The sequence below is a fragment of the Athene noctua genome, chromosome 1 (assembly GCF_965140245.1).
Source record: "Athene noctua chromosome 1, bAthNoc1.hap1.1, whole genome shotgun sequence".
NCBI lineage: Eukaryota > Metazoa > Chordata > Aves > Strigiformes > Strigidae > Athene > Athene noctua.
The window spans coordinates 41,001,602-41,027,804 of record NC_134037.1 but is presented as its reverse complement, the minus strand read 5'-3'; the positions used below and the strand labels follow the sequence as shown (position 1 = coordinate 41,027,804).

General features: G+C 41.9%; 1 protein-coding gene across 1 annotated transcript; it reads right to left on the bottom strand.

The window, feature by feature from the left end:
* Positions 1–48: 48 nt before the first annotated feature.
* NT5E (5'-nucleotidase ecto) lies at positions 49–25,023 on the bottom strand. The gene is made up of 9 exons (XM_074922825.1): positions 24,691–25,023; positions 19,893–20,115; positions 14,361–14,549; positions 10,012–10,209; positions 8,361–8,512; positions 5,714–5,822; positions 4,788–4,937; positions 3,038–3,238; positions 49–1,410 (listed from the first exon to the last, which is right to left on the bottom strand). Exons 1-9 carry the CDS (start codon positions 25,021–25,023, stop codon positions 1,253–1,255), a joined length of 1,713 nt encoding a protein of 570 aa, XP_074778926.1. The 3' UTR covers positions 49–1,252.
* Between the last annotated feature and the right edge of the window lie 1,180 nt (positions 25,024–26,203).

Below are 26,203 nucleotides of genomic sequence, written 5' to 3'. Positions count from 1 at the left end.
GTGCAGGTGTAGTGAATTTAAGAAGTGAGTGCATAGTGCGCTTTCCAGAAAAACAAAGCAGGTTTATTCAAAACACTGATCAGTTTAATACAGCAATAAACATGGAAACATGTTGATGTCAGAATTTCAGATGTGAGTGATCTTAGAAAAATAATCAACATTTGCACTCATTTACGAGCAATCATTTTTTGATAAAGTGTCAGAAATGTAACTTGGCATTTAAGCTGATTTCTGATTTTATACTCATTAGCCTATGTCTTATAACTGCAGTTTTTTTAAACACAGCCTCCCCATAGAAGAGACAAGACTTTTGAGTTAGGACCACAGTTAAGATAAAGCCAGGTTATGCTGTAAAAAGCCCCATTACTGAGCAACTCCCAAATGCTGCCACAGTGCTGCAGGAGTCAATGTGTGTATCTGACCTTCTCTCTGAACGTTGCCGATACAGAGTAGTGGTCATGAGTCCTGTGCTTTGGTCTTGGAAGAAGGTGTAAAACTTAGCATATTTGTATGAAACATAATCAGATTGTGTTCTCACTCTAGATACAGTCCCCAAGCTGGTCATATTAAATAGTGAAGTAGATACACTCAATCTGTTAAAATTAATCAAAATTGAATCGAGCTTTCATTGCATCCTTTATTAATGGAAAACATAAGTGAGATGCTGCATCTTCAAAACTAAAATGGAGAAACTTTTTTTTTAATTTATATGTAAATGGATCTCATGCTTTTAGTGACACAGAGTTTAATCCAGCTCCTTGAGACACTGCTGTAGGTATGATAAATTTGACCGGAAGGAAAATAGAATTATTAGATTGAAAGCTTTAACCCTGAGTGGAGATCAAAGAAAGGTATATACACCTATAATAAACTCATTTCTAGAAGCTTGTTTACGTTACTGGAATCATAATCAACTATATCTAAAGCAGGTAAAAGAATGCGACAAGTTAAAAGTATCCCTGTTTCAATCAGCGGTTGTTTTATGATGGAGCATTAATATTCACTGAAACTTTGCTTCTTAAAACCTCAAACTGAACTGCGGGTACCTGCTGATCCAGACTAAAAGAAGTCATGAATTCTGTCCACTCACTCTGCGCAGTGCCAGGTTAAAGACAATTGCTTGTGCTATTTACTGTTGACATGCAGAAACCTAAACGCTCAATTTAAGGTGTAAGAGAACTGTGATCTTTTTCCTTCATTATTATTATCTCTCCTCTTGCCTTCCTCCAAACAAAACCACTGTGAGCAAAAATCAAGTATGCAAGAACGTGACAGTGAACAATACAAAAATCAGGGTGAGACTTGCTTCAGTAAGAGTTCCAGAGGAAAACTTTATTCGACCTTCAACTGCTGGGTAAACTCTCTTCATTCTCTGGAGGTAACGGGAAACAACCTCAATATCAGGTTCACCTAAACAAACAAATAAAAACATTAGCAGCCTAGCTCTTAACCAAAATTTAAAAACCTGTCTAAAAATTGCAGTTTTAGCTCAAATCTTAAAGCAAAATGTTTTCTACAGTTTGCCATGCTGAATCGGTACACAGCAGCACAGTGTAGGGGTGTGGAGAGTTGTTTCTTGTGCACAGATAAAACATCCGTGCCCCAGAATTTTTGGTATCAACTCATATTTTAACCAAAACCAAGAATTCTCTTTGGACCGTCTGGCACTTGTTTTGTTTTGCATCTGTTACCAGTGTAACTTCCAGTCAGATTTAGGTAGATGGTCTTCTACCTGTTTGGGGTAGAGTGCCATAGATCTGGCAATTTCAAATCTAACTTTTTTTAGGAAGAATTTCTAGTCTGTGTGCTGCTTGCGTGCACACAAAGTATGATGTGGATTTTCTGCAGTGGAAGATCCTCTTCAGTCACTGTTACCAACCATGTCATGAGCCCCTTCTGATCCAAGCTCTTACAATCCTAAAGTGCAACACCTCCATCTTAAAAGTAATCATAGTTTTGCTCCTCTGCTATACTGGAAAACTACCAGAACCTGTCAAGTTGTTCCCTTTCAATTATTCCTAACAATTCCTCTCTTACATGAATTTATTTCTGCATACACAGATACTTACTGAAAACTACAGCCTCCCCAAATTTGCAACCTGCACACTGAACTTAATTAAAACATCAATCCTACCTGTGAGAATCAATTTTAAATTGAAACACCCTGTAGAACCAAAAAAATAGTCTGTAAGGTCCAAAAAGGAAAAGGTTTTTGGTAAAAGTGTGCTTTTACCATCCAGAAGCTGAACATAGAAAATTAAAGTTCTGCAAAATGTAGATGCTACTAGAAGATACTTTATTTTATTTTTTTTTTTAAATACAGCAATACATCCTCTTTGTTTTTTTCAGAAATAATGAATTTTAATCTCAACTTTTTTTCATGTTTCCCTTTGTCCTAAAAGCTGTACATGTCAGTTGTATGAATGCAGCATTTCTAACAGTTTGCATGCAACTTTAGAGGATCTTCGGAGAGCTTTGTAAAACACCTCCTTTCTACCTCTCCAGCGTGGTGTCTGTCAGCACCCTGCGTGCTGCTGCCTGCAGAACTTGCAAGAGTCCCACCTGCTTTTGGAGGGGTAGAATAGTTCCTGCAGAGCAAGTCAGCATCTTTCCCCTCACCCTCTTGCACATCCTTAGTGGTAGAGGTGACAATTCTGTCTTTGCAAATAACTTCTGTACAGTGAAAATTTAAAGTCTAAAATAACGCTTTTGATGTACTGTTTAGTAATGAGTCCAAGTGCAAGGCAGTACACGTAATATGTACTCTAATGTGGTTTTTGCTTTTTTTCTGGTTTATCATGATCTCAGAACTGCTCTCTTAACAGTGCTGAATTGGTAAGACTCAATTTCTCTTTGAAACTCTTGTGATTTAACTGAAAAAGAATATAGTTGCTGGCTACAATCAAAACTAGCAATCCAGAGTAGAAGCAAATTTAATCTATCCAGTAAAAGCAAAAAGTTCAAGACTTGTACTACAGAAAGATCTTTTAAGTTTTGGGAAATGTTTGTCTGCTACCCTGTCGGTGCCCATACTTACCTTTACTGTATCCCAGATTTTTGTCCTTCAGCATGTGATAGCCGTCCCCTCCAAATAACATATAGGATGGAAGAGTCACATTGTATATTTCGTCCATCTGGAGCGGGACATAGGCCGGGACGCGGCAGGCTGTGCAAAGCACTTCTAAGCTAACAACTCTGCTTCCTGGGGCTCTGGAGAGATCATAGACCACGTGGATGCCTACAAAAATACACATTTGAGTGCCACTTTATGTGGTGCCTATTGAACTGAACACAGAGGGTTAGAAGCAGTGTCCTCCATCATCTTCAGCCGACTCTTTATATTAGCTTCTTTGACTGAGAGGTGATATTCTGAATTCTACCAGTTAATGCCCTGTTTTCATTGCATACTACGCAATTTTTATGCAAGAAAATTTCATGAAATTAGAGAATTGCTGAAGCACTGTCCCACCTCAGTTACTTATCTGATCATCTGTTCTCATCACTACTCCACAGAAGGAACTTAACAGTCATAGGATCAGGATACTGCAAGATAAAAATACCCTCCCTTATTTCTGTAGTCATATGTTTTCTCATTCCCCTGGCTTGTTGGCTGAAATGACTTATTTTCAAGCCAGCCAGCCACCCTAACTTAGCAGCTATTATGGGTAATAGGTACTGTCCTGAAAAAGAAAGGCAGGCCAGGGCTGAAACTTGTGGTTTCTACTTAGTAGAAGTAACATTTCTAGTTGTGAGCCTTCCTCGGTCAAAGCCTGAGGAGAGTTAGGCCCCCAGAACAGCACTGCCAAGAATTTGCTGATCAGGAAGCTACTAAAGCTCGTCCAAAGCACAGACGCTCTTCCAACCCTGGCGCTTTTCCTGCTCTGGATCTTCTGTCCCGAATCCTTTCCAGAGCTACTAGTTATCTTCTTTTTCTGTAAGGAGGCAACAAGCAGAGAGACTGCTGCTGCTTTACCTTAGTGGTAGCTAAGAATGTGGTAACCTACTGGTGAAAGTGCAGGACATGGGTTGTGTCCTTGACCTGTGGGGGTTTGAGATCACATGGAGGGGTAGGGCCCCCATCACCAGCCTACGTGGGGGCAGAGGCATGGAGGGGGGGAAATCCATCAGCCCCTGCCCTTGAAGTTTAGCTTTTCTGCTAAATAAACAATAAAATCTGTGCTGCATCACAGAGAGACCAGGAATAAACATGACTGTAGCCTAGTACACATCTGGATAAATATATGGGAAACTGCAATTCAAGAAATGCCTATGTTTTTAATAATAAACTGTTCATCCCTAAAATATTTAGAAATTCACTGAAGCAATTCCATAGCCCACTTGGATTAACTCTAAAACTGTCAGCAATTATTATGCAATGGCACAAAATTATTTTGATAAACTGAACTTTGCAGTAACTGACAGAGATCCAGTCTGGGGTTTCAGGTAGGCTCCCAGTGAAGAACTGAAAACTGGACTTTGTCGTAGCTATTACTGTGTTACAGCTATGCGCAATTATATCTTCCTGTAGTTAACTGGAGTGTTAAACTGATGCCATTATGGGTTACTGGACCAACTGGAAAACCTGGCTCTGCTGAAGGGAACAGCGATGGCATGTGGGCTGCAGCAGCTCAATTAAACATACGCAGGATAAACAGTGTTACTTAGCTGGCACGTGTGAGGAGCAGGGCTAGGATGTATGCCCAATTTCCATTCTTAAAAGAGGCTTCCAGACCAACAGAAGGAACGGCTGGTTTGGAAAACTGAGAAGAGGAAGGAAGAAAACATACCTCCAACCTGCAGCAGCTCTCCGCTTCCTCTTCCGTATCTGTGCACGCTGTGCTCAAAAGCTTCTTTCAGAGTGGAGCCTTTTACCCTTACCAAATCAAAACGACCTCCAAATGGCAAAACAGACAGTAAATCTTCCACAGTAATGCTACCTGGGGGAATGAGACTTTATTTAACTTTTTTTTTTTTAATTTACAGAATTATTTTAAGATCATTTAACAGTATGTTTTTGATAATGAACATGGCAAATATAATTTAAGAAAATGAGGGCCAGTGGAGGTGACAATCATATATTATCCCAGTCAAAGAACCTGCATCTTTATCATCCCGCAAGTATCAAGACCAATAAATCTGAGTTGGATGTAACTGCATTTATTGCTATTCAAATAATTCTACTAAAAGAGATTACAAACCACCAAGATGAAGAAACACAGCTATTCTTCCTAAGGCAGTTTTTCCAGTTGCTTAAAATTTACTCACATAGTCCTACAGAAAGATCTAACTAAGCTGAAAAAGGTATTTGTTTTCAGGTTTCATTTATCAGGAAAATAAAAACTGTAAAGCCTCAGCACTCAGAAAAATTGAGAATTTACTTATTCTGCAGCAGACTACAGAAGGCTCCCAGAGACCATACTGGATGACCCTCTACAGTAGGAGGTGAAGAATATCCACTCTTTCTTTGTTCAAGGCAGCAAGGAGAGAGGAAAATTATAAAAAGTATTGTGTACAAACAATGCTAGAGACTTTTGTTAATGTCAGCCTGAGTGCAGTTGTGCTCTAATGATAGATAACCATTTGAGAAAGTTTGAAATCACTTCCAAACACTGTGCAAATTCCCATCAAAACAAGCCCATTGTGTTCAGGCTTACATGATAACTTCATTCTTCCTTCTTGATAAAGTTGTCATTCAGCTTGTAATTTTACATACCATTAGTGCTCTGTTCATCAATGGGTGACCGTATCCCACCTCCATTCAGGATGCACATTGAAACATGGTTCCATGACTTTTTATCCGGGCGTCTGACATTCTCATAAAGCTACCAAAGGACAATGTTTAAACTGATTTTTAATCTTCACTTAGTCTAGGCTCTGGAAATTTACACCCAATACAATCTGAGACTGAAAAGAGACAAAGGTTTTATATCTTCTTTGACATTACCTTCAGCCCCACTGTAAAATACTTAATTATTAAAAAAACACAAGGCAAAACACATTAAGGTAAGTATTTTGCTTTTTTAAACTTTGAACAAGAAAAATATTTCCCTTTTTCTGTAATGAACTTTCTCATAGTCTGGGTATATGACACAACCAGGGCAGGTCAGCTAAGCAAAGGAAGGATGATTTTTTTTATTCCGATGACTGTGATAAAGACAAATGATTTCAGCATATTTGGAAAATTGGGAAGTGAAGAGTACCTTAAATTTGGTTGTACATTAAAAGCGTGTAGGGGAATGTATAAATTAATCTAGCTCTTGTTGTAAATTGCTGGAAATTAAGATTTTTCAGCTTCTCCAAGATTTGGAGAAGTATTTGGAATGGTCTTGGCAAACTAGAAGGATGTAGAAGAGTAGAGGAACAGGGAACAGGTAGACTAGATCAGACCCCAAAGTCTACTCTGCACAGCATCAGGTCTCCAACAGCAGCAAGACTGACAAAATACAAGGACAAGATAGTATTTGCTTGCAGCATCTTTAGTAAAGAACATGGAGACCGGGTATTTACTCACTTGCATAACATTGATAAGCCTACAGTGTCTACCCTCAGAAATAACTGAGAAAAACAGAAAGAAGCTGAGAAAAGAAACAAGGATAATGGCAGGGATGGACAAGTTTTTGTAGAGGAATGACTATGGTTATGACTTCAGTCTCACAGAGAAATACAAGAAGGACATGACAGAAGTCTATAAAATCAAGAAGGGCATGTGGAGGCTGGGTATGAATCAGTGTCTTTTCTCATTTCAAGAATGATTAAAAAAATTGGGATTCAGAGAGGGGTGATAAGGATGGCCAAAGACACAGAAAAGCTTCTGAACATAGAATGATGATGTATGCTTGGACTGTCTGACCTGGTAGAGACAATGGGAGGAATGTATTTGAGAAGCCTGTAAAATCATTAGTGGTGTGAAGAGTGTTGGAGAGGGACCAAGTGTTCCAGTGCAAGGACTACTCCTTGGCCTCCAGCAGGCATCCAGCCAGTGGGGAGCAGGCTGCATGCAGACAAAAGACCAAGGTCTTTGAAGGATGTGCAGGTCAGTGGTGGAACACCCTGTCACTGGCTGTTGTGAAGGCTGAGAACAGCCAAAGGGAGATGTGGCAAGTTCAGGGAAGAGAACTTCCAGTGGGAACTAGCAAATAATAAGACACCACTTATGGGTTGAGAAGTCCCTGAGCTGCAAGCTGGTGGGAGCCAGGGACAGCCATCTCCACGGGCTTGTCCAGGAGTACCTCTTTCCTCACCATTCCCCCTTGGTCACTCTTGGAGACGAGATGTTGGGATGGTTGGTCCTGTCCTCTGTTCCAGTTTGGACAGCTCTCTGCTGCACCTCTATGCTAAGTGTTTGCAGCCTCAGACTTGCAGGTGTGTAAATGCTTTGTGGCTCCAGCTTAGTGATCAAAAGTTATTGCCTATGGCCAGATCCATGAGATATTCTTAAGTTTGTAACTCATAATCAATGAATGTATTGCAACTCCCCAGTCCTGAGAAGAGGCAGTTTAAAACAAGAACTCACACAGTACTGTTAGCAATTTCACAGCCTGACTTTGTGGCAATGCTGCCAGACATTTATGGCAATGCTCATTTTCTGGAAAGAGTCAAATTTGTGAATGTTTTTCCCTGGAGCGCCCAAAGGAAATGGTGCCGCTGAGGGAGAGTAAAACAATCAAAACCAGCTAGATTAAAAAAAGGAATCAACTTTTTATAAAGAGACCTTCTGATGTTATGTGACTGTTAAACCCAGCACTATGTGTCAGGATGTAGCAGGGGCTAGTGGCTCCCTCCGAACTGGGGTGCTGGAGGCTTTTACCTCTTCTGCACCTGGCTGTGTGTATGGCCTTTCCCCCTCCTTTGCTTCAGCTGGCATATTTTGGGCTCTTCAGGGGGACAATTCATACCTGTAATTCTGAAAAAAACTACCCAGAAGGTTTTTTTCTGGGATAGTGCATTAAAAAAGGGTGACAACAGAGCTCAGTGAGTAATGATGGGGCAGAAGGTAAGTGTTGCGAGCAGGGGACCAGTAGCAGGGCAGGAGAGCTGAGTTCTCCTCTATGCTTGAGGAACAGGCTGGGATCTTAAAGCAGATGTCTGTGTCTCTTAAAACTACAGCTTCGGAGACAGCTGTGAACAAGCCGTTCTCTATATGAGGATATATGCAAAGAATAAACTGCTCCTTACTCTGTACAGCAAGATTCATTATAGCCTTGCTTCTGCCAGATCATTCTAGGGATGCACTAGAAGTTGTGGTGTTGGAAAGCTGCACAGACCCTGTGTGCTGATAGTTTGGAGCCTGGGAGCATTTCATCTGATAGCTCTGGAGTAACATTTAGATGTGATTGTCACCTATGGTGGCCATGTCTTACCACAGCATCACAAAGCAAATTTCCCATGTTACACTCTTGAAAACGGCATGCTTGGTTTGTACCATTCAGGTAAACACTAGTTTTTCCAATCTCTTTAGAATAATTCCCCAGGTTTTTCCTCCATTTTTCCACTTCTTCTTTAATGTGCTCATCTATAAAGTAGTATAAAAGCGTAAAATTAGCATTGCATGTATCTCATATTAATGACATTTCAGTGAATACAAAGCTTAGGAAAAAAACCCCTGATCTTCACGATTCTGAAATGTTACACTTTCCCTAAAGGCTCTTCAAGCAATGTGACATCTACACTCACTTCAAACAAAGACTGTAAAGGAAGCAGGCAAGACAGGACAATCAAGTGAACAACCTATTCCTGTGCCACAGCAAGGTTATCTCTGCTGTAACACCTAAAAATATTTCTGCCCAGTCCTGTTCTAATCTTTGACCAATGGGGTTTCTAGCACCTCTCTTGACAGATGAGAGATTCTATAGAAGAATTTTTAATAGACAAGTGAGCTTGGTCTTAAATATTTGACATCTTATCCTTTTTTTTTCCTAATTATAGCTTCTTTCCCTTTAACACAGTGCTAAAAGGAGTATTAGCTCAAATATCAATGTCAAGGAATAAACCCTTGATAGAAATTAATTCTCTATGCACATATGTCTCCCAAGTGCAAATCTAATTCTTTCAAAAAAGAAACAAAGATACTTGTATATACAGACAGATGTCACAACTGGTTTATATCAGCTATTAATTTTAAGCAATTTGTCATGTAACTGTCAGCAACAGCAACATTTATAAAATGGGAATGCCTGTGTATCTGAATTTTTACTTTTACTGATATCAGAGAGAGAATGTAAAGCCTCTTTACATCATCTCATTACATTAATAGAACACTGAGAATAACATAGTAAATAAGAATATCAATGAACACATCATTTTTAAAGGATTTTTGAAATAAATACTCTGGTAGAACCTAGAAAGTCTGATAAAAGTTCAGAGCTTCATACAGCAAGCACTGGACGAGAAACAAAGGCTAGAGAATCAGCCCTGGATAATTACAGAAGTAGGTAAGAGAGCTTGGACAGAGTTACGAACAGAAAGCAACAGAGAGACTCTCCCCAGTTCTTTAAATGTTTCAGAGCTGAAACACTGAACACAATTCAGCATTGAAAACAAGAAGCTGTGGAGTTTGTATATTATATTTGCACATTGCCAGAGTACTCCAATTATTTTCTGGAACATTTCCACTTTCTTCTATTGCCCTAAACTCTGTTCTGAAGAACCCAGCCACTGGCAAATCAGTGTAAATTAGTCCTCATAATATTTTAAATCATAATTACAAGGCTAGCTAAAATGGGCTCTGATAAATGGTCAAGTAGTGTATCACCTGATTTCCTACAAAAGAACTTGCAGTGATTTTAAATAGACAAAAACTTACACTGAGTTTCTGTATATTAAAAGGCCACTGTTCAGAAAGAAAAGTAGATGCAAATGGATACACCTGTAGCACAGCCTGAACCCTATACAAAAGTGATCTGCAAGCTCAGGAAGAAAGCTCAGTTCTGCTTTGACATCGTACTGTGTATTTAACACAGCAACACTTGTAGTAAAGTGCTGCAGGCAAGTGCAAATGTCTAGTCCACATACCTTCAGGAACACTGCTGTCCAGCAGAATGGGGTTTCCAACTGCTTCAACTACATTTCCTTTCTTGTCAAATGTAACATTTAAGTAACCAAGATATTTTCCATATGCATAAGCTTGTACAACTGGCACCTTTCTCCCATCATCTGAGTCAACCATGAATGGATACGGGCCAGCTGGCTCTTCAGTAGAGGGTGGGGTGCCTGCATGAAACAAGCATGTAAAGCTGGTCTTCAGCTCATGTGACCTTCAAGGAATTATTAGAATGACACTTCATATGTTTCTCAGCCTTTAAAAAAACCAAATAGGATATTAAGCAGAAACAACAATGAAAGTACTGGATGACAAGCACACATCTGATTGTTCAGTTATGCTATTTCATAAGAGACAATGTTGTTTTCAGGACATGAGCTCTAATAACTGCCACAGTGTTTTTTAAAATGTGACAGCACTCTCCTCCATGACATCATGTCACAATAGCAACAAAGGAACTTTTCATTCCAATTATTTCAATCTAAACCTCTCAGTAATGCACACATACCAGCCTCTGGCTGAAAAGTTTATTGTTAAACCTTCAGACTACATTATTCTGCATCAGATAGAAAATGAGACTGTTAGTAAAACATACATAGGACTTCTTGATATGAAAAAGTCTGAACTATTTTTATTGATAAAATGATGTCTGAATACCTACAAAACGTTCTGTGAATCTGTGCATACACCCAACTGATTTTTTTTACTACACCAAACTTAGCCTCCAAAATTTTAGAGAGGCTGCAAACTCTCTGCAAAAGCAAAATTCATTAGCATTAGTTATGTGGTCATGTATTTAAAAGTCCTATCAACCTGCAAAGTTTGAAGGTTGATTAGATGTAGGACTTGGAAACAGACAGATTAAAGGAAGACATTTACAGAAAAAAGAGAGCTCAATTGACATAGGTTACCACAGCATTTAGAAAACACGCAAGGGATGAAAGTGGCAAAGAAAACTACGCAGCACAGCTCTTGTTTCAAGGGTACCGGCCTTGTCCCTGTCTCCTTGACAGTATTATCTGAGTAGTATCACTCCCCACTGATATTCCCATCAGTATTTCTACCCCCCATCAGCAAAGACCAAGGCCGGGCAGCTCTGGGAGGCATTGTGTGCTGTGTTGCAGGTCCCACTGCAGAGCCCCGCAAACGCCTGCTGCTTGCTCCTGTCCCAAAGCTGATGGCATTTCCCATCCATGTGTTGGCGAGAGCTGGGGTGCCAGTGGGGCAGGGGCATGGGGGAGCAGGCACAGAGGACATGGATCCAGAGGAAAGCAGGCTCTTCACTGCTTATAGAACAACCAGTTTCCCTCCATTTACAGTTGTTCACGTAATATGAAATCCTGGAATAAGCAGCATGACAAATGTTCCACACTAGAACTCCAATATGATTCACATTTACCTCTAATCCCTCTTCTCTAGGGACTATGGCTGTAACGAACTACAAGCAGAACTGAATTTACCAGAGAACTGCTTTTTTCTAATTTTAGCCTGGCTGACAGAGTTGGTTTCATGTTGGTACCTCTTCACCATTCGATATTTATTTTGGGAAGAATTTAAGAATTCCTGTAGCTAATGAGAACCCTGCATACAAAAGTGGCTTTGGGTTTTTTGGAACTAAAATGAATCGGTTTTGATCTCTTGCCTTGTGTTAGTCCTTGAATAAACAGAGCATTAGCAAGAGAAAGCTACGCTTTCTAGTCATCATTTTAGTTTACATCAGCTGTGCATGATTAAGTGCTTGTCCAGAGCCTTACTCATTTCTTGCTTTCTGAAGCAATACTTATCATTACAACATTATTCCATTGTAAGATAGATGTGTTCCTTCTGAAATGAAAAGACTTTTCAGTGCATCTTCTCCCCAAAGAAACCAGGACTAGAATTCATGCTCACATCTCAGTCAAAGTGTGAGATGCTGTTTCATTACAAATGCACAAATTCATACTGGGTAGCTGAAGAACCTGTAACGCTTGTCTATTTCCTTACCTTGTTTTAGCCAACACACTACGTTCTCAGAACATCCTTTCTGATGTAAACCATAAATTAAAACGCCCTAACCTAAAAATACTGTTACTGTTTGAATCAGTTCTACAAACCCAAGACATAGACACACACACAGAGACACTTAAAATTAGATGTTTTACTCTGCAGTCAAATCACCCACACAGATGTGGCTATTTCATTGTGAATGTTGGCTGATGGCTTTGACTCAGAAGGGAATGGTTCACACATGCATTCATGGTGCTCCTGGATTGATCAGCAAGTGCTTCTCAGCACTTGGAATAAAAATTATATGCTCAGATCACATTCTGTCAAAAAATGTATCTTGGCTAAATAAGTGGATACATATTTTTTGGTGTATCTCTCCCAGATATTTCTTTGCACTTTTTACTTTTCTCACCTCTCCAGTGTTAATAAAACAGTAAGACAGACTTGTTTTATCAAAGCAGTACACCCCTTGGAAAAGGGACCAGAACCCACCCCCAGCTGAGGTCTTTAATGTGAAGGCTGCAGAGTCCCATCCCATGTGCTATCTGGCCTTGTGAATCCTGAACAGCTTCAAATAGGGAGAGATGGAACAGCTTGACCTAGTCTAGTCTGACAGTGGGGTAGTCTCTGGGATGACAAGAGATGTGCATGTGAACTTCTATAGATATGAACTCAGATACCTCAACTCCTGGAGCACTTCAGATCACAATCCCAAATTGTGAACAGTGGCACCTCACTGGACCACACCCAATAATGCATTCTGACTACTACGGCTGCCATTTAGAGGTACAAACTCTCTACAGGCACTGAACAACAAGCCTGTGCAAAAGAATCTGGATTCCACTGTGTAAACCCACAATGAATGCACACTCTGAATACTGTGTGCATCCTTGGCTTTCCCATCTTAAAATACTACAATAAAACTGCTGATAAAATGCAGCCAACGGGGAAAGGGCTGCACACAGATAAAAACCCAAGGTCCCTGCAGGATGTGCAGGTCAGTGGTAGAACACTCTGCCACCAGTTGTTGTGAAGGCAAAAGGCTTAAGGGGCTCAAGGGGTGATGGGGGGAAGTTCAGGGAAGAGAAGTTCTGGGGGTAACTTGTAATTACCAAGAGACTACTTCTGGCTTGGGAAGTCCCTGAGCTGCAAGCTGATGGGAGAAGGGACAGATCTGACTACAGTATCTCTACAGGCTTATCCGCTCTTCCCTCACCATTCTGCCTCAGTCACTCTTGGAGAAAAGACATTGGGATGGATGATCCTGTCATCTGTTCCAGTTTGGTCACTCTCTGCTGCACCCCTAAGTGTTTGCAGCCCCTGACTTGCAGGTGTGTAAATGCTTTGCATAATAAATTGTCCCTGAGGCCAACTTCAAGAGATATTCTGAACTGTTTGATGTATAACTGTAGCATGCTATTTTTTCTGTTTAACAAGTGGGATAGTAAAAGGTGAAACAAAAACAGGTATGAGAAAGTGAGAGGAGAAGAGTAGGAAGAGGAGAGGTCAGTGTCAAACCTTTAAGTGGTTAAGATCCTAGGGTACCTAATTCTACCCCTGTGGCTGGGACACAAGGGAAATTTTCCTGAAAATTACAGAGAGTTCCTGTTATACTCTCAACCAGTTAATGAAATTTCAGCTAAATTTAATGAGCTACCTTTGATGGTTTTAAAATAAACAGCCTTTCTTTTGCTTGTGTCCTTACACACTGGCACAGGAAAGGCAGCAGCACTGGAGAAGCTGCTGATGGCAGGTTCTACCTAAAGCAGCATTGCTGTGGAAGAAAGCAGATCAACAATGTTTATCTCTGGAATGATGTCTACCTCTAGCGGAAAGAAGAATAAAGTCAGAGGTTAAAAGAGGAACTAAAAAAGACAGAGGAAACTTGGGAAAAGTTTTTTAATGACAGGGCTAATGGAGACTTATGAATACAGAACCAGATTCTACGGAAAGTAAACATTGGTATGACTTTTGAAGTCTTAAACGATTGATTGTTTTTAAGTCACATACAAGGTTAAATGTAAACACCTTGTTTACATGTGTGAGCTTGAAACAGATACAGTATGTTTGGCAGTAATTCACCAGAATTTCCTCTGTCCCGCTTTGTATACGTCACCTCGAACATCCACAGCATTAAGGAACCGTTCAGTGAGTTAGGACACTTCTAGCTCACAGACCGTTTTAAATTGTTCCATGGAAGTTACAGACAGGCACCAGCTATGAATCCAGCCCAGTACAGCCAGCAGTAAACTACATTTGTTAAAGTTCTCCCACTTTAAAGAGAAACAGTTTCAACTTTGATTTAGAAGCAACATTTTAATAGGAAATAAAATACCTGTATAGAGAAATGTGTTTGTATGTCCTCCAATTACAACATCCACTCCTTTCACTTTTCGGGCAATATTTTTGTCCACAGCAAAACCAGAATGTCCTAGTGCGATTATTTTGTTTACTCCCATAGCAGTAAGCTCATTCACTTGTACCTGCAATGCTTCAATTTCATCTTCAAAATCTATATTATCCCCTTAAAAAAAAAAAAGAACAAACATGAACGTATTTACAAAGTACCTTAATTACTAGGGTTTTTCAAAAAAATAGTTGATACCAGATACTATTTTGTAAAACTAATGGAACTTTGAATGTCAGTGGCGCTCAAATGCCTTTAGTTGATTCAAGCTCCTGATCTTCTCCAGTCTCTCAGAAGCACCTGTGTGCTTAGATGAATACAGCATTCCTGCACTGAGCTGTATGTACCTGCCTATAGTAAACAAGTTGTAACTCCATAAAAAAATTCCAGTGACACCAATTGTGAGATCAAAAATTGAATGGCTTTTGTTATTTAACTAGAGAAAGGAAACTAAATATGTCAGTAAGTGTTTGAGTCTAAAATTTGTACTATAAAGCTTTTTTCTTCCCAAATTATATTTCTTTGAGATCTTCTATCTTCTCACAAGTTAAATCTCTCTTTTTAATTCATACTCATCTCATTCTTTCCCCCTCTCTCCCACTGAGGATTTAAGCAGCAGCTTCTTCAAAGTCTGCACTAAACTCTGAATTGTCTTTTTACACAAATTATCTCACCTAATGTGAACCACTCTCAGTAACAGCAATACAGCACAGCCCACAACTGATCTACCATCCAGAAACAAGAACGTAAAGAACAGAAAGTTGGATAGGAGAAACCTTTTCCGGACCACAATGTTGGGAAACTCACAATCATTCTGCAAGGTTTCTGTGCCCGCTGCAATTATTCTAACATGACAAACAGTTATGAAAGCACTAGAAAAACATGCACTTTTATCTTGGACACAGTGTTTTGCATTGCGCAAAAGGACTTCCTATGTAAGAGTCTAATTTCTTCCACAAAGTCTAAAGAATAGAGTTTAAGAAAAGTCAACAAGCTGCAATCCTAAACTTTCCAGTGAAGACAACCAAGTAACATTTCTACCAATTCCCCATCTACCTAATTCCTCTCCTTCCTGAAGAGTTTTTTGATCAAACCATTTTGAAATACTCCTTTAAAGTCAAAAGATTTACATTATTTCATAACAAAGGGAGGAGTGAAACGAATTCACAATCCAGTGCAAAATGTCTCAGGAAATGAAAAGGAAGCTGCTACAATGGAAGAGATAAAAGAGGGTTACATAAATTGGTTCACCACCACACCCATTGAATAGTTCTGTTACTGCCAGAGGGAATCTCTGTACTGCACATTGCAGAGTGAATTGTGCAGTGCATCCCCACATTTTCTTCCAGTGGACCTCTTCTTAGAATCAGAGAGTCATAAGCTAATTGAGGTTGGAAGGAACCTCAGGGGGCCATCTAGTCCAAAACGCACTCAAAGCAGGAACTCAAAGCCAGATGAGGATGCTCAGGGTTCTTGTCTGAGCAAGCTGAAATTCTACAATGTCTCTGGGCAACCTGTTTCATGGCTTAACTCCTCTTACTGTAACAAATTTTTTCCTTACATCCCACCATAATTTCCTGGGGTACTACTTCAGCCCATTGTTTCTTGACCTTTCTCTGTGCCCCTCTGGGAAGAGTCTGTCTCCATCTTCTCTAAAAACCCCCTTAAGACAGCGGAAGAGTGCACTTAGTTCCCCTTAGCCTTCCTTCTCCAGACTGAAGTAAGCCACCACCTTCAGCCCCTCTTTGTACATCCTTGTGCTTGACAGAAGCTTGGCCTGATGCAGAGCTACTGGCAAAAGGGGAAGTGCAAGAAACATTCCTTGAGCGTAAGCCCCTCAGGTGCTCATCTCGCACCCATGGACCAGCTACAACAGCCATGCACATCACGGTGTGGAGACCAGTTCTGTAAAGAGCACTGAGCTCTCTAAACAAATAGCAAGAGTGAGCCACTGACTAGCTGTGCTAGCATGCAGTGGCCTGCAGGCTAACTTCTCCCATTGGTACACAGCCAGGTGGCCCATGATAAACAAGCTCTCCCACCATCAACAGCTCTGTTACCTCTCTACGCCACTGCAGTCTACAATGCATCATATACTGAAGACATATTATTATTAATCTTCAATCCATATTAAAACAAACCAACCTACCTACATAGGGGAAAAAGAAGGCATGTCCCATACCAGTAAGTCCGTCTCTCTCCCAGGACTGTGACAGCAGGGCACAGGCAGCCACTGGTGCTGGGGCAGGCAGCAGCACTGCCAACCCACCTGCCCAGCAACTGCTGCTGCCCACCTCACCCTCGGAAAGGGATTCCTGCCTGGGGGCTTCAGGGGCTTCTTGCACCCCCTCTCCATCACCTAGCTGTGGCATCTCACACAGCTTTGTATCCTAGTCATCTCAGCACCTGATCGAACTGAGCTGAAATGGGCCAGCAGGATCAAAAGTTATACAGCAGGGGACTGCAAAAGCAATTGCACAGCGCCCATTTCTCTAAGACACCAGGCAAAAAGCAATATATTGCTTAGCACTCAACTGCGCATTTTTCAAAACAATATAAATTGAAATAAAGTGCTGATTTAAAAGTTTGTTATTGCTCGTGTCAGTATTTCACTTCTCTTTCAAGCCATTAAACTGATGTGACATCCTCTTCTCTTTTTAGATGGGGTAGAGTTTCAGATAAAACATCCAAACTGTGCTATAAATGAATAAGGAAAAAGAACTGGCTGCATGTTAAAAATATCACACAAGCTAGCGTGAATAAAGTGGAATAAATGGAATTTAAAATTTCATTTTAGAAAACTCTGCCAAGTTGATAGGTTCAGTAAATATTTCACTGCCTGTAGGGTTACAGAGTAAGCAGCTTTGGGTTTTCATCTTATACAAAAAGACAGTGGACAATATAAGATACATTATTTCACAGCACTGAAAGTGTATGTAGCATCTCTTGAGACAGATAAAGACATTGACTATTTTGTGGGGTTTACATCAGTGCAGAACTAAAGCAAGTGAGCTGGTACCATCAAATACTAGAAAAATGGGTTTGGGATTATCAGTGCAAAGCAAATACATAGACAACTCTTGTCTATGTGCCAAGTTATAAACAACTCCTGCAGGATGTGCCAAAACTGGCCTGGCATCAGCTGAGACAGCTGTATACAGCAAAATGGAGGAGAACTTTAGAAAAACTGCCAATTGGCTGTAATCTATAAATTGTGCTAAGAGTTCCCCATCCCTATGGTTTTCAAACAGTAACATTAACAGTACCTTCAGCAGAGATTAATTGTTCCTTCACAATGGAAACACTGAGATTTAAGGACTTTATACTGTGTTCAAGTATGCTGATAGCTGTTTTAAGAAGACTATGAAAAGTACAAGTTGTAATTTCATAATTATGTGGAAATTATTGAGATTTAACAATGGAAAAAAATCACACTTACAAAAGATTTCCACAGAAAGCAGTCATGTAGGAACTCACGTTTCAGCATTTTCAAGCTTCCTTTTTGCCTTAAGAATTCTCTAAGAGTGTACAGCATGCCAAAGAAATTGCTGCAGAGCCTGAGTAAACTGAATCATCTGGAGGAAGCGTGCGGAGATAAGCAAGGTGCTGAATTTAAAACTCACAGCCTATCTTATTCATTGAACTAAGGAGTTAGGTTGATAATTATTTTGCCACCGACCGACCTCTACATGATTTTATCAGTCTGAAGTATTGCTAGGTCACGAGTAATATATAGTCACTGAGTTATACTAACATAGCCTGAATTCACATTTCCAAAGCTTCCAAATGCTCCTCCACACACTGAGAAGGCAGAGCAGAAAATTATAAAAACTCTGATCACTATAAACGTTGCTGTTAGAATTTGCCTTGCTTGTTGTTCAGTTACACTGTGGGACACACTTAGCTTAGGGCTGCTTCAGCTCCAGCTATGGAGCTAACAAGCTTTCCCTTTTAACACTGATTTTTCTAGTTGCAGTCTCTGTTGTAATGACTCAGCATATCGAGGCATTCAATATGATGTCTAGATGTTATTGGAAATGTATTTAAATGCTTCACAGAATCATTCCAACACTACCTGGATTTTCCTCTAGTATATTTTTGCAAGAAAGTTCATTTCATGACCTCACTGCACCAACGCAGTTGTTTGGGAGCTCACTGCACCAACACAGTTGTTTGGAAGATGAGCTGAGATCTATTTTATTAATCCTTAATGAAGAACAATATTGGCCGTCTGTCCATTTTTCAAATTTATCATGATGTCAGATGATACCTACCCTCATGCCCTCAAGCACAGGTGAAATTCTATTGCTTACACAAAATACAGATTGATTTTCTTTTTCATTGGGGGGAAAAAAAAGAAAAGACTTCAAAAACACATCACTGTAAAATAGAAGTGAGATGCAGAAGTCTATTCTGACCTCAGACGTCCACTCTCTGATAGTTTAAACATACAGCATAGGAATTAAAAAGCACAGATGGACCAGTTTTACATTCTAATACTTTCTCAAAGTACTGAATATTTCTCTTCCCAAGCAAGCTATGCATTACTTCTTTATTACTAAGCAATGGAAAGAGAAGTAATAATATGAAGTCCTTTTTCAATGTGGATAAAGTTTTAAAACTGGTGCTTAGCACATCCCTATTGCAAAAAACAGGGAAGAAACTCTGATTCTGTCAGAGGGGGGCTGAGCTTTGAGCAGGCAGTGACTCAGATCTCCTACAGCTGATTTAAATGTGTTTCTCATTCCAGCAGACCATTTTATTTTGCTAAAAAAAAAAACAATTCAACAAACCAAGACCCCTTAAATGTTGGAAAAAATAGTCAGAAATTGAGAAGTCTTTTTCCTCATCAATTCTAATTTTACCCATGAATGAAGCAATTGTGGTAAAAGCTGAATGGGTGTTCCTTCTGTAGACTAATTTCTGGAAATATTTGAGAGGCTAAAAACATCTTGGGCAACTTCTGCTTCAAAAACACATATGAAGCTCTGCTTGCTTTTACTAGGGCTTGAGCATGGAGGCATCCAAGAGCAAAATTTCAACACACAGAGAAATGTCTTGAACCCATTTCACTCTAGAGACAAACTGTATTCATGTTTTAACATTTGTTTAAATGAATAAATAACAATAAAATATAAAAGAATATAAATCTAAAAACCCAAACAATAATAAAAACCCCAAAGGCCCCCCAGCTCTCCTGCAATCTCAGTGACCTTCTTATATTCTTAGATAATTCAGTGATTCTAAATAATTCAGGTCTGTACGAAAATGGTTTTAAGGTTAACAAGCCTTCTCCAGTTTAAAAATCAGGCAGTTACAAAGCTGAACGATACAAGTAAATACTGATAAAACAACAAACTTCTCACTTTTCAGCTGAAAACATTCATCTTTGGATTCAAACAAGTGGGCAAGTAATAAAATAATAAGAGGATATAAACTTATAGACAAAAGAAAACATACCTGGCTGTGACAGAAAAGAGGTTTCCTTTGTAGTGTAGCCAACAATTCCTACTGATTCTGAGTTAAAATGTACTATTTTAAAAGGATTAACATATTTCATCATTTCGTTTGCTAATGGGGTTTTCCCCTTTATGTTTGCACTCAGGATTGTAAAATTAGCATTTTTAAGAAGAGGATCCAATAATCCGCTCACACCTTCATCAAACTCATGGTTCCCCAACGCCTGTGAAAAGCAAGAAGAGAATATAAAACCCTACCTCCAATATTCAGTCTAAATACTCTCATAAATGATATACAAGGTATGTTTGAGAAAACAATGTCTATGTTCTAGGGAAGAAAACCCTATCTTGTCTAAACCAGTACATTCTTGTTTCTCATGAACACAGAAATGTTAATTTTTTTAGGTTTAGGTTTTTGCTTTTCGGACTCTCTTATATTAAGATAGATGTGAAAGTTGAAATCCAAACACTATCTAAATAAGTGTTTGTAATCAAATACCAGATTAAAACCCATTGGGGTTTTCTCCTATAACTGCAAGAAAGAGGATTAACAATAACCACAAAGGAAAACAGGTATTTTGTGTACGGAAAATACATTGTTTAAAAAAACACCAAAGAAAATGTTAAATGCCAATGGCAAAATTTGCTATCTTTAAATAAAGCACACATTTTAAAAGCTTGTGCTTAGACTACAGCTTTAAAAAATATATTTAGTTCACACTTAAGAGTTTTTGTGTAACAAGAAAGTGTCTTTTTCTAGCCATCATCAATACCTAGTGGAAGCTCCTATGTTTATCAGCCAGTGAGAATCTCCACAGACTATCAACAGTAGGTGTGTGCGCACACATAACGCTGTGAAGTGCAAAGACTGTCACACAGACTGAGCAGGCCGGTGCATTCATTAGCAAGGTAATACCAACAAGATGAGAGTGTTTAGTTGTTCTAGGTTGCTTAAGCAAACAAAAACTGACTTACCTTAAAGGACCATGGAACTTTCTTCTACCCGCCCCTTTTTCATGCTCAGCCTAAGTTGCCACACACGCCTGTGCCCACAAGTTTGGCAACATCCAGCAAAACCTTCGCAGATGACAACTTTGCAGAAGCACAGAACATATGCAAGAACCTTGTAGCATATTTAGGTGTTAGTGAAGGAAAAGATATGTCGATAGAAATGTGGTAATAGTGTAACTTGGTACAAGTTTTCAGGTGGCAACTGAAGCAAAGCATGAAAGGGGTGTTTAAGTCACCAGGCCAACTCTTCCGGACAAAAGCGTGCTCATAATTTCATTATGAAGATTAAGTGGGGAAAGCCATGGTCATCATCTAAAAAGACTTATATACATCTCTGCTCTACTTAGATAAACAACCCCTATGTGTTTGTTCCAACTTTTATTCCCCAAACAGTTTATATTAACCCTGATCGCATTCCAACTCAAGCAGGACCCTGAAGCCACTACAGGCATGGAAGCTCAGTACTTCAATCATCTGCTTGGCAGTATCTTTCTTTTGTGGGAGACAAAGACCTCTGACTCCTCTGATTCCCACAGACAGGTATTCAGTGGCCCTGTGGAAAAATCAGGATATCAGCAGTAACTTGCGTTTGCAACCAACTGCTCCTGCTGACACTAGTGAAAACACTACTCACACCCCAGGGAAGGAGCCAAATTGTCTCCATGCTGCTGCAGGACTTTTCCAAAAGAACTGAGAACTATCTTTTAAGAAAATCCTGGCTTGGGAAGACACAATTGTACTCCAACTATATTCCATTTCTAACCATTTTCTAAGTGCAATCTAATTTGCTGTAAAAAAATTTAAAACTTTAAAAAATAGTAACACTCTAAGGAAACTCATTTTGATGCTGACTGATGTTCTAAAGAGACATCCACAGACGGGTAGAGCATCTCAAAATGGTAACAAGCTATTTCCTTTTGGCTGATACATATGCCTTCTGTTCCTCCTAAATATGCAATTAACATATCCCACCCCCTCCACCCCTCCCCAAAAAAAGGTTGCAATTCAATTAAGAATTTGAATTGGATGTAACTGCCATTAGCTTGTTGTGAAACCCTCCCAACCAACTACTTATAAAACCTTGTTTCTCTTGGCTTTGTATCTTGCATTTGGATTACTCCACGTCCATTAGGATATAAGCTTTGATCAAAACTTTTCCCATGGTGTGAGTGGTTATAAAGTTTCTTTTTCATGAGAAATCACTGGTGGCTAATACTACAGTTTTATTTTTGATGCAGCTCCTCCTCTGGGGAGGAGGATGTGGACCGTTCAGCGTTCCTGTAGCTACCTAGCTAACTACCTTTACATCCCGAGTTTCCAGGACTTTCTACCTGTGCAATATCCCTTCACCAAATCTGAATTCATTGGACAACATACATTTAAGTCACAAGGAGGAATAAACAGAAATATTCTGGCACACAGCATGTGACCATATAATCCTCCTTTTCACAAGAAACCAGGCTGAAAGTATTTCAAAATCAGGATACAAACTAACAGAGGGATGCAACTTAAAAGTAAAACCAGAAGACTTCTATCACCCCTCCAACTGCTGCCTCTGTGGTACTTGATTTGGATTTTGGTGTTAATTATACCAAAAAGCAAGGCTAGTGCCAAGAAAATTTGGAGGGCAATACCTAGTGAGAAGACAGGCTTGAGGTGATAACAGGCATAAATGACAGAAGAGCAAACCTAAAAAAGGAAATTTGCCCCACTCGTGGAACAAACCTCTAATGCTGAATGCTGCAAGGCTGCCCTAAGTCCTCATAAGGCTCCTGCCCCTATTCTGTAACAACTTCTATGACTCATGTTCCCTCCTTCATCCTGTTTGTAACCCTACTCTGGTATCTCACTTCTAACCATTTCAGTAACCCCCACCTCTTCTGTCAGGGATGTGAGTTACCAAATTTTGCTCAAAGAAACAGTAGTTCACCCTTCTGCAGTGTGGCTCTTACCTTGCTCCCTGTTCCCCCCCCCAACCTCCGCCATCCCCACTGCATGGTCCCCATGGTCCACGGACAGAAGAATTGAAAAACATGCTGCAGCGCTGCCCAACACTCGGCATCTGTCCTCAGGCTCTTTAGTAGCAGAGAAAGGGTCCTGAAGCCTCTGTAGTTTCTCAGTCTATCCTGTCCCCTTCTATCCACCGACAATATTCAAATTAATTATGCAGCACCTCCACAGAGAGCAAGTGGCTGACTACTTCACCTAGGGCATTAGCATCCAATACAAGCCTCTGGCTCTGGTATGGAATTATTTCTTGATCTTATTCTGATGAACAAGATCATGAGATCTCCTAAACAGTCTGCAGTTGCTTCCTACATAATGTGTTTCTAAAACTGAGCACTAGTTCAATACTGCTGATTTTGCCTGAAAGAATTTCTTCTTGTGATATGATCAGGAACTGTACAAGCTCCCATCCGGCCCATGAACCAGTCAAACCAGCAAACGCAAGGCTGAGAAACAACAGCCAGCTTTGGGAAGAAAGGTAGGAAAACCCACCTCAAGCTAATTCTGCACTGCAGAACGTCAAAGTGCTCCCCAGCTCTCAGTGGGGATGAGTCCTGAATGCACACACTCCTACCCGTCACCAATAGGAGGAAAAACGCCGTTAATGTTAGTTTTGTGATTAGGAAACCGTTCATTAGGCCATGTGAACAGGGAGTTGTGTCCTTCACAGAGCTGTCTGTCTGGTATGAAGCGTGTTTAGCCTAGGAGAGTGCACTTGGGCATCACTTTCCCCTCTGTGCTGTTCTGAGGCAGAGGGAAGAAACGGATGAAGCAATTTTTACCTGGGAAAGGAAAGTGCAGTCCTTTCCAGAGAAGGCAAAAAAGATGAAGACAGAGGATGCGATATGCACAGAAGATTTTCCCCTCAAGCTGTCAACTGGGATGAAATAAATATGCCGTCACTCTCAAACATAACTTTAATCTCTCTCCTTTCTGCGGTTGTATGCAAGCAAAATAAGCCATGACAATTCTTTATACATTAATAGGCTATTGTCCTGACACAAAAGATTTAAGGACATAGAGTGACATCCTCCAATCTGAGTCTCAAATTCTCAGCATACCCTTCTCTCAGCACTTGGACAACCAAAAGAGACAGAGTAAAGGTGCAGGACTGGCACCATCACAGCTGCACAGTTACAGTCCCTGGGCCACTTGCACACAGCCACTTACACCACGTCATGACCACAGCTCTGGTGGGACTGGACACGACCAGGGTGGGACTGACGAAAACTAAAAATCCACACCCTTCAAAGCAGCACTGCCAACATGTGCCACCCGTCCCTTCCCGCAGGGCAGAAGCTGGCAGGGCAGGCTGTGAGCCTCGGCCAGGGTTAACCCCTCCGTCGCATGCCAGGCTCCTCGCCCGGCTTTTGCTGGGCTCGCTTCCATACCTCTGCCGACCCCTCTCCAGCAGACTCCGTCCAGCCCGCCCCAAGCCCCTGCGTCTCCCAAGGGGAGCTCTGCCGCTGCCTGTCTTTTTGTCTGTGTGGCCTTGGCATCAGCTCCCGGTTTCGGGCTGCCCGTGGGGCTGCCAAGCTCTTGACTTCATTCGGCCGGGTGCCCGTCACCCAGCACAGGGCTTCTCTTCTCCTCGCTTACCTCCCGGCCGGCTTTGACCCCGATTTTAGCGTGGTCGACAGCCTCCTCCGATGCAACGCTACGCGCTCAAGGAGGTGGCAATGCCAAAACCGGCAGCAGGGGAGGAAAGGGAGGCACAGCCCCAGCACCCAAGGGGGGGAAGCCCCCCACCGCGCTGCACGCCGCCCCCCGGCCCGCTTTACCATGGCGTCGTAGCGCAGGAGGTTCATGAAGTGGACCGCCTCCCAGCCCTTGAAGCGGGAGAACCACACCGTGCCCTGGTACTGGTCCCCGGCGTCCAGCAGCAGCACGTTGCGGTGCGCGGCCCGCTCCGCCGCCACCCGCGCCGCCCGCCGCGCCACGCCGCCGAAGCAGCCCGCCGCCCGCTCCGCGCCCGCGCAGCTCCGCGTCCCCGCGCCCTGCGCCTCCACCCGCCCGTGCACGTCGTTGGTGTGCAGCAGGGTCAGCCGCAGCTCCGCCGCCGCGCCCAGCACCGCCGCCGCGCAGAGCCACAGCGCGCCCGCCCGCCCCGCCATGCCGCGGGGGCTCCGCGCCGCTCCGCGGGACCAGGGAGAATGGGGTTGAGGGGGGGTGGGGGTGGTGGCGGCGGGAGCGGGAGGAGGGACGCGGGGAGCGGCGCGGCGGGGCGGGGAGCGGGCGAGCCGCCCCGAGGAGCCTCCGGCCGCGGCCCGCGAGCAGCAAAGGCGCTCGCTTGCCCGCGGGGCGCGGGAGCCGCAGGTGCTCCGCGTGTGCGGGGCGCCTGCGAGGCCGCGGGGCGGCCGCCGGGGACCCTCCGCGCCGGGTGCGCCGGGCGGCCGGCACCGCTGCGCCGCTCCCCGGGGCTCTGTGAGCCGCAGGCACCGTCCCGCGTACCTCCCCCCACTCCCCGGGGTCCTTCACCGCAGCGCAGCTGCTGCCGGGCCGGAGCCGGGCTTTCAGCCGGGGGTCAAACGAGATTAAATTTGAGCCAGCAGCCAAAGGACAAACTCCAGTGCCTACTGGAAGCCTTGGTGAATGTTTAGTACGCTCAGAGAAGTTTCCAAACCTTCCCATGAAAATGTTTGTTTTAGGGGTGCCACTCAACCTCTCTCCTCCTCTTTCTCTAACGACACTTAAAATAAAGAGTGCTATTTCAGCCCTAAAAAGAGCTATACTATTTAAGAGTTGATTTAATTATAGCTCTAGTGTTTTCAGCGTAGATTTGTGAACTGCTTTCAAGACTTTCCTTCTGTGGTTAAATGCTAAGCTTTTAGCTGTGGTTTGGCATATGCACACTGAAGGGAAAACCCGCCAACGCCTTAAATAAACAGCTCTTTAGGGGTACGGCGTGGGGTGAGTGCCACTTTGGGAAATCCAACTGACTGGTGGCTCCACATGCTTCTTCAAGTCATGCGACCACCACATAGGTCCACATCATCTACCGCTATTAAGTGATGAAATTATCTGGAGAAAGAAATTGTTCACAGTTCGCTTCTGAAGTGCTGTAACTTCCGTATACTTTCTTGCAACTTTTGGACAATTGCACAGCGTAAGGAGCAACTGACTGGCCGATTTTCTTCTTAAAAACAGAAGCTTCCCCGCTGTGTAGAGAAGTGATGTTTCTCACAGCATTACAGAGGCTCTCCTAGTTGCTGCCTCCTTTCCTCCGGATGACGTCATGCCCTGGTTTCCTGGGGCACCTGAAGTCTGCGGGATGGAATCTGAACTCATTTTGTC

Bases quoted from the DNA above. Each gene is read 5' to 3' on its own strand.
- NT5E (XM_074922825.1), bottom strand. From the start codon at position 25,023: ATGGCGGGGCGGGCGGGCGCGCTGTGGCTCTGCGCGGCGGCGGTGCTG. The intron at 20,116-24,690 runs GTAAAGCGGGCC...TGCTTTTCACAG, and splicing joins TCCTGCGCTACGACGCCATG to GCGTTGGGGAACCATGAGTT. The intron at 3,239-4,787 runs GTATGTTTTCTT...GTATTTTTGTAG, and splicing joins AGAGCTGCTGCAGGTTGGAG to GCATCCACGTGGTCTATGAT.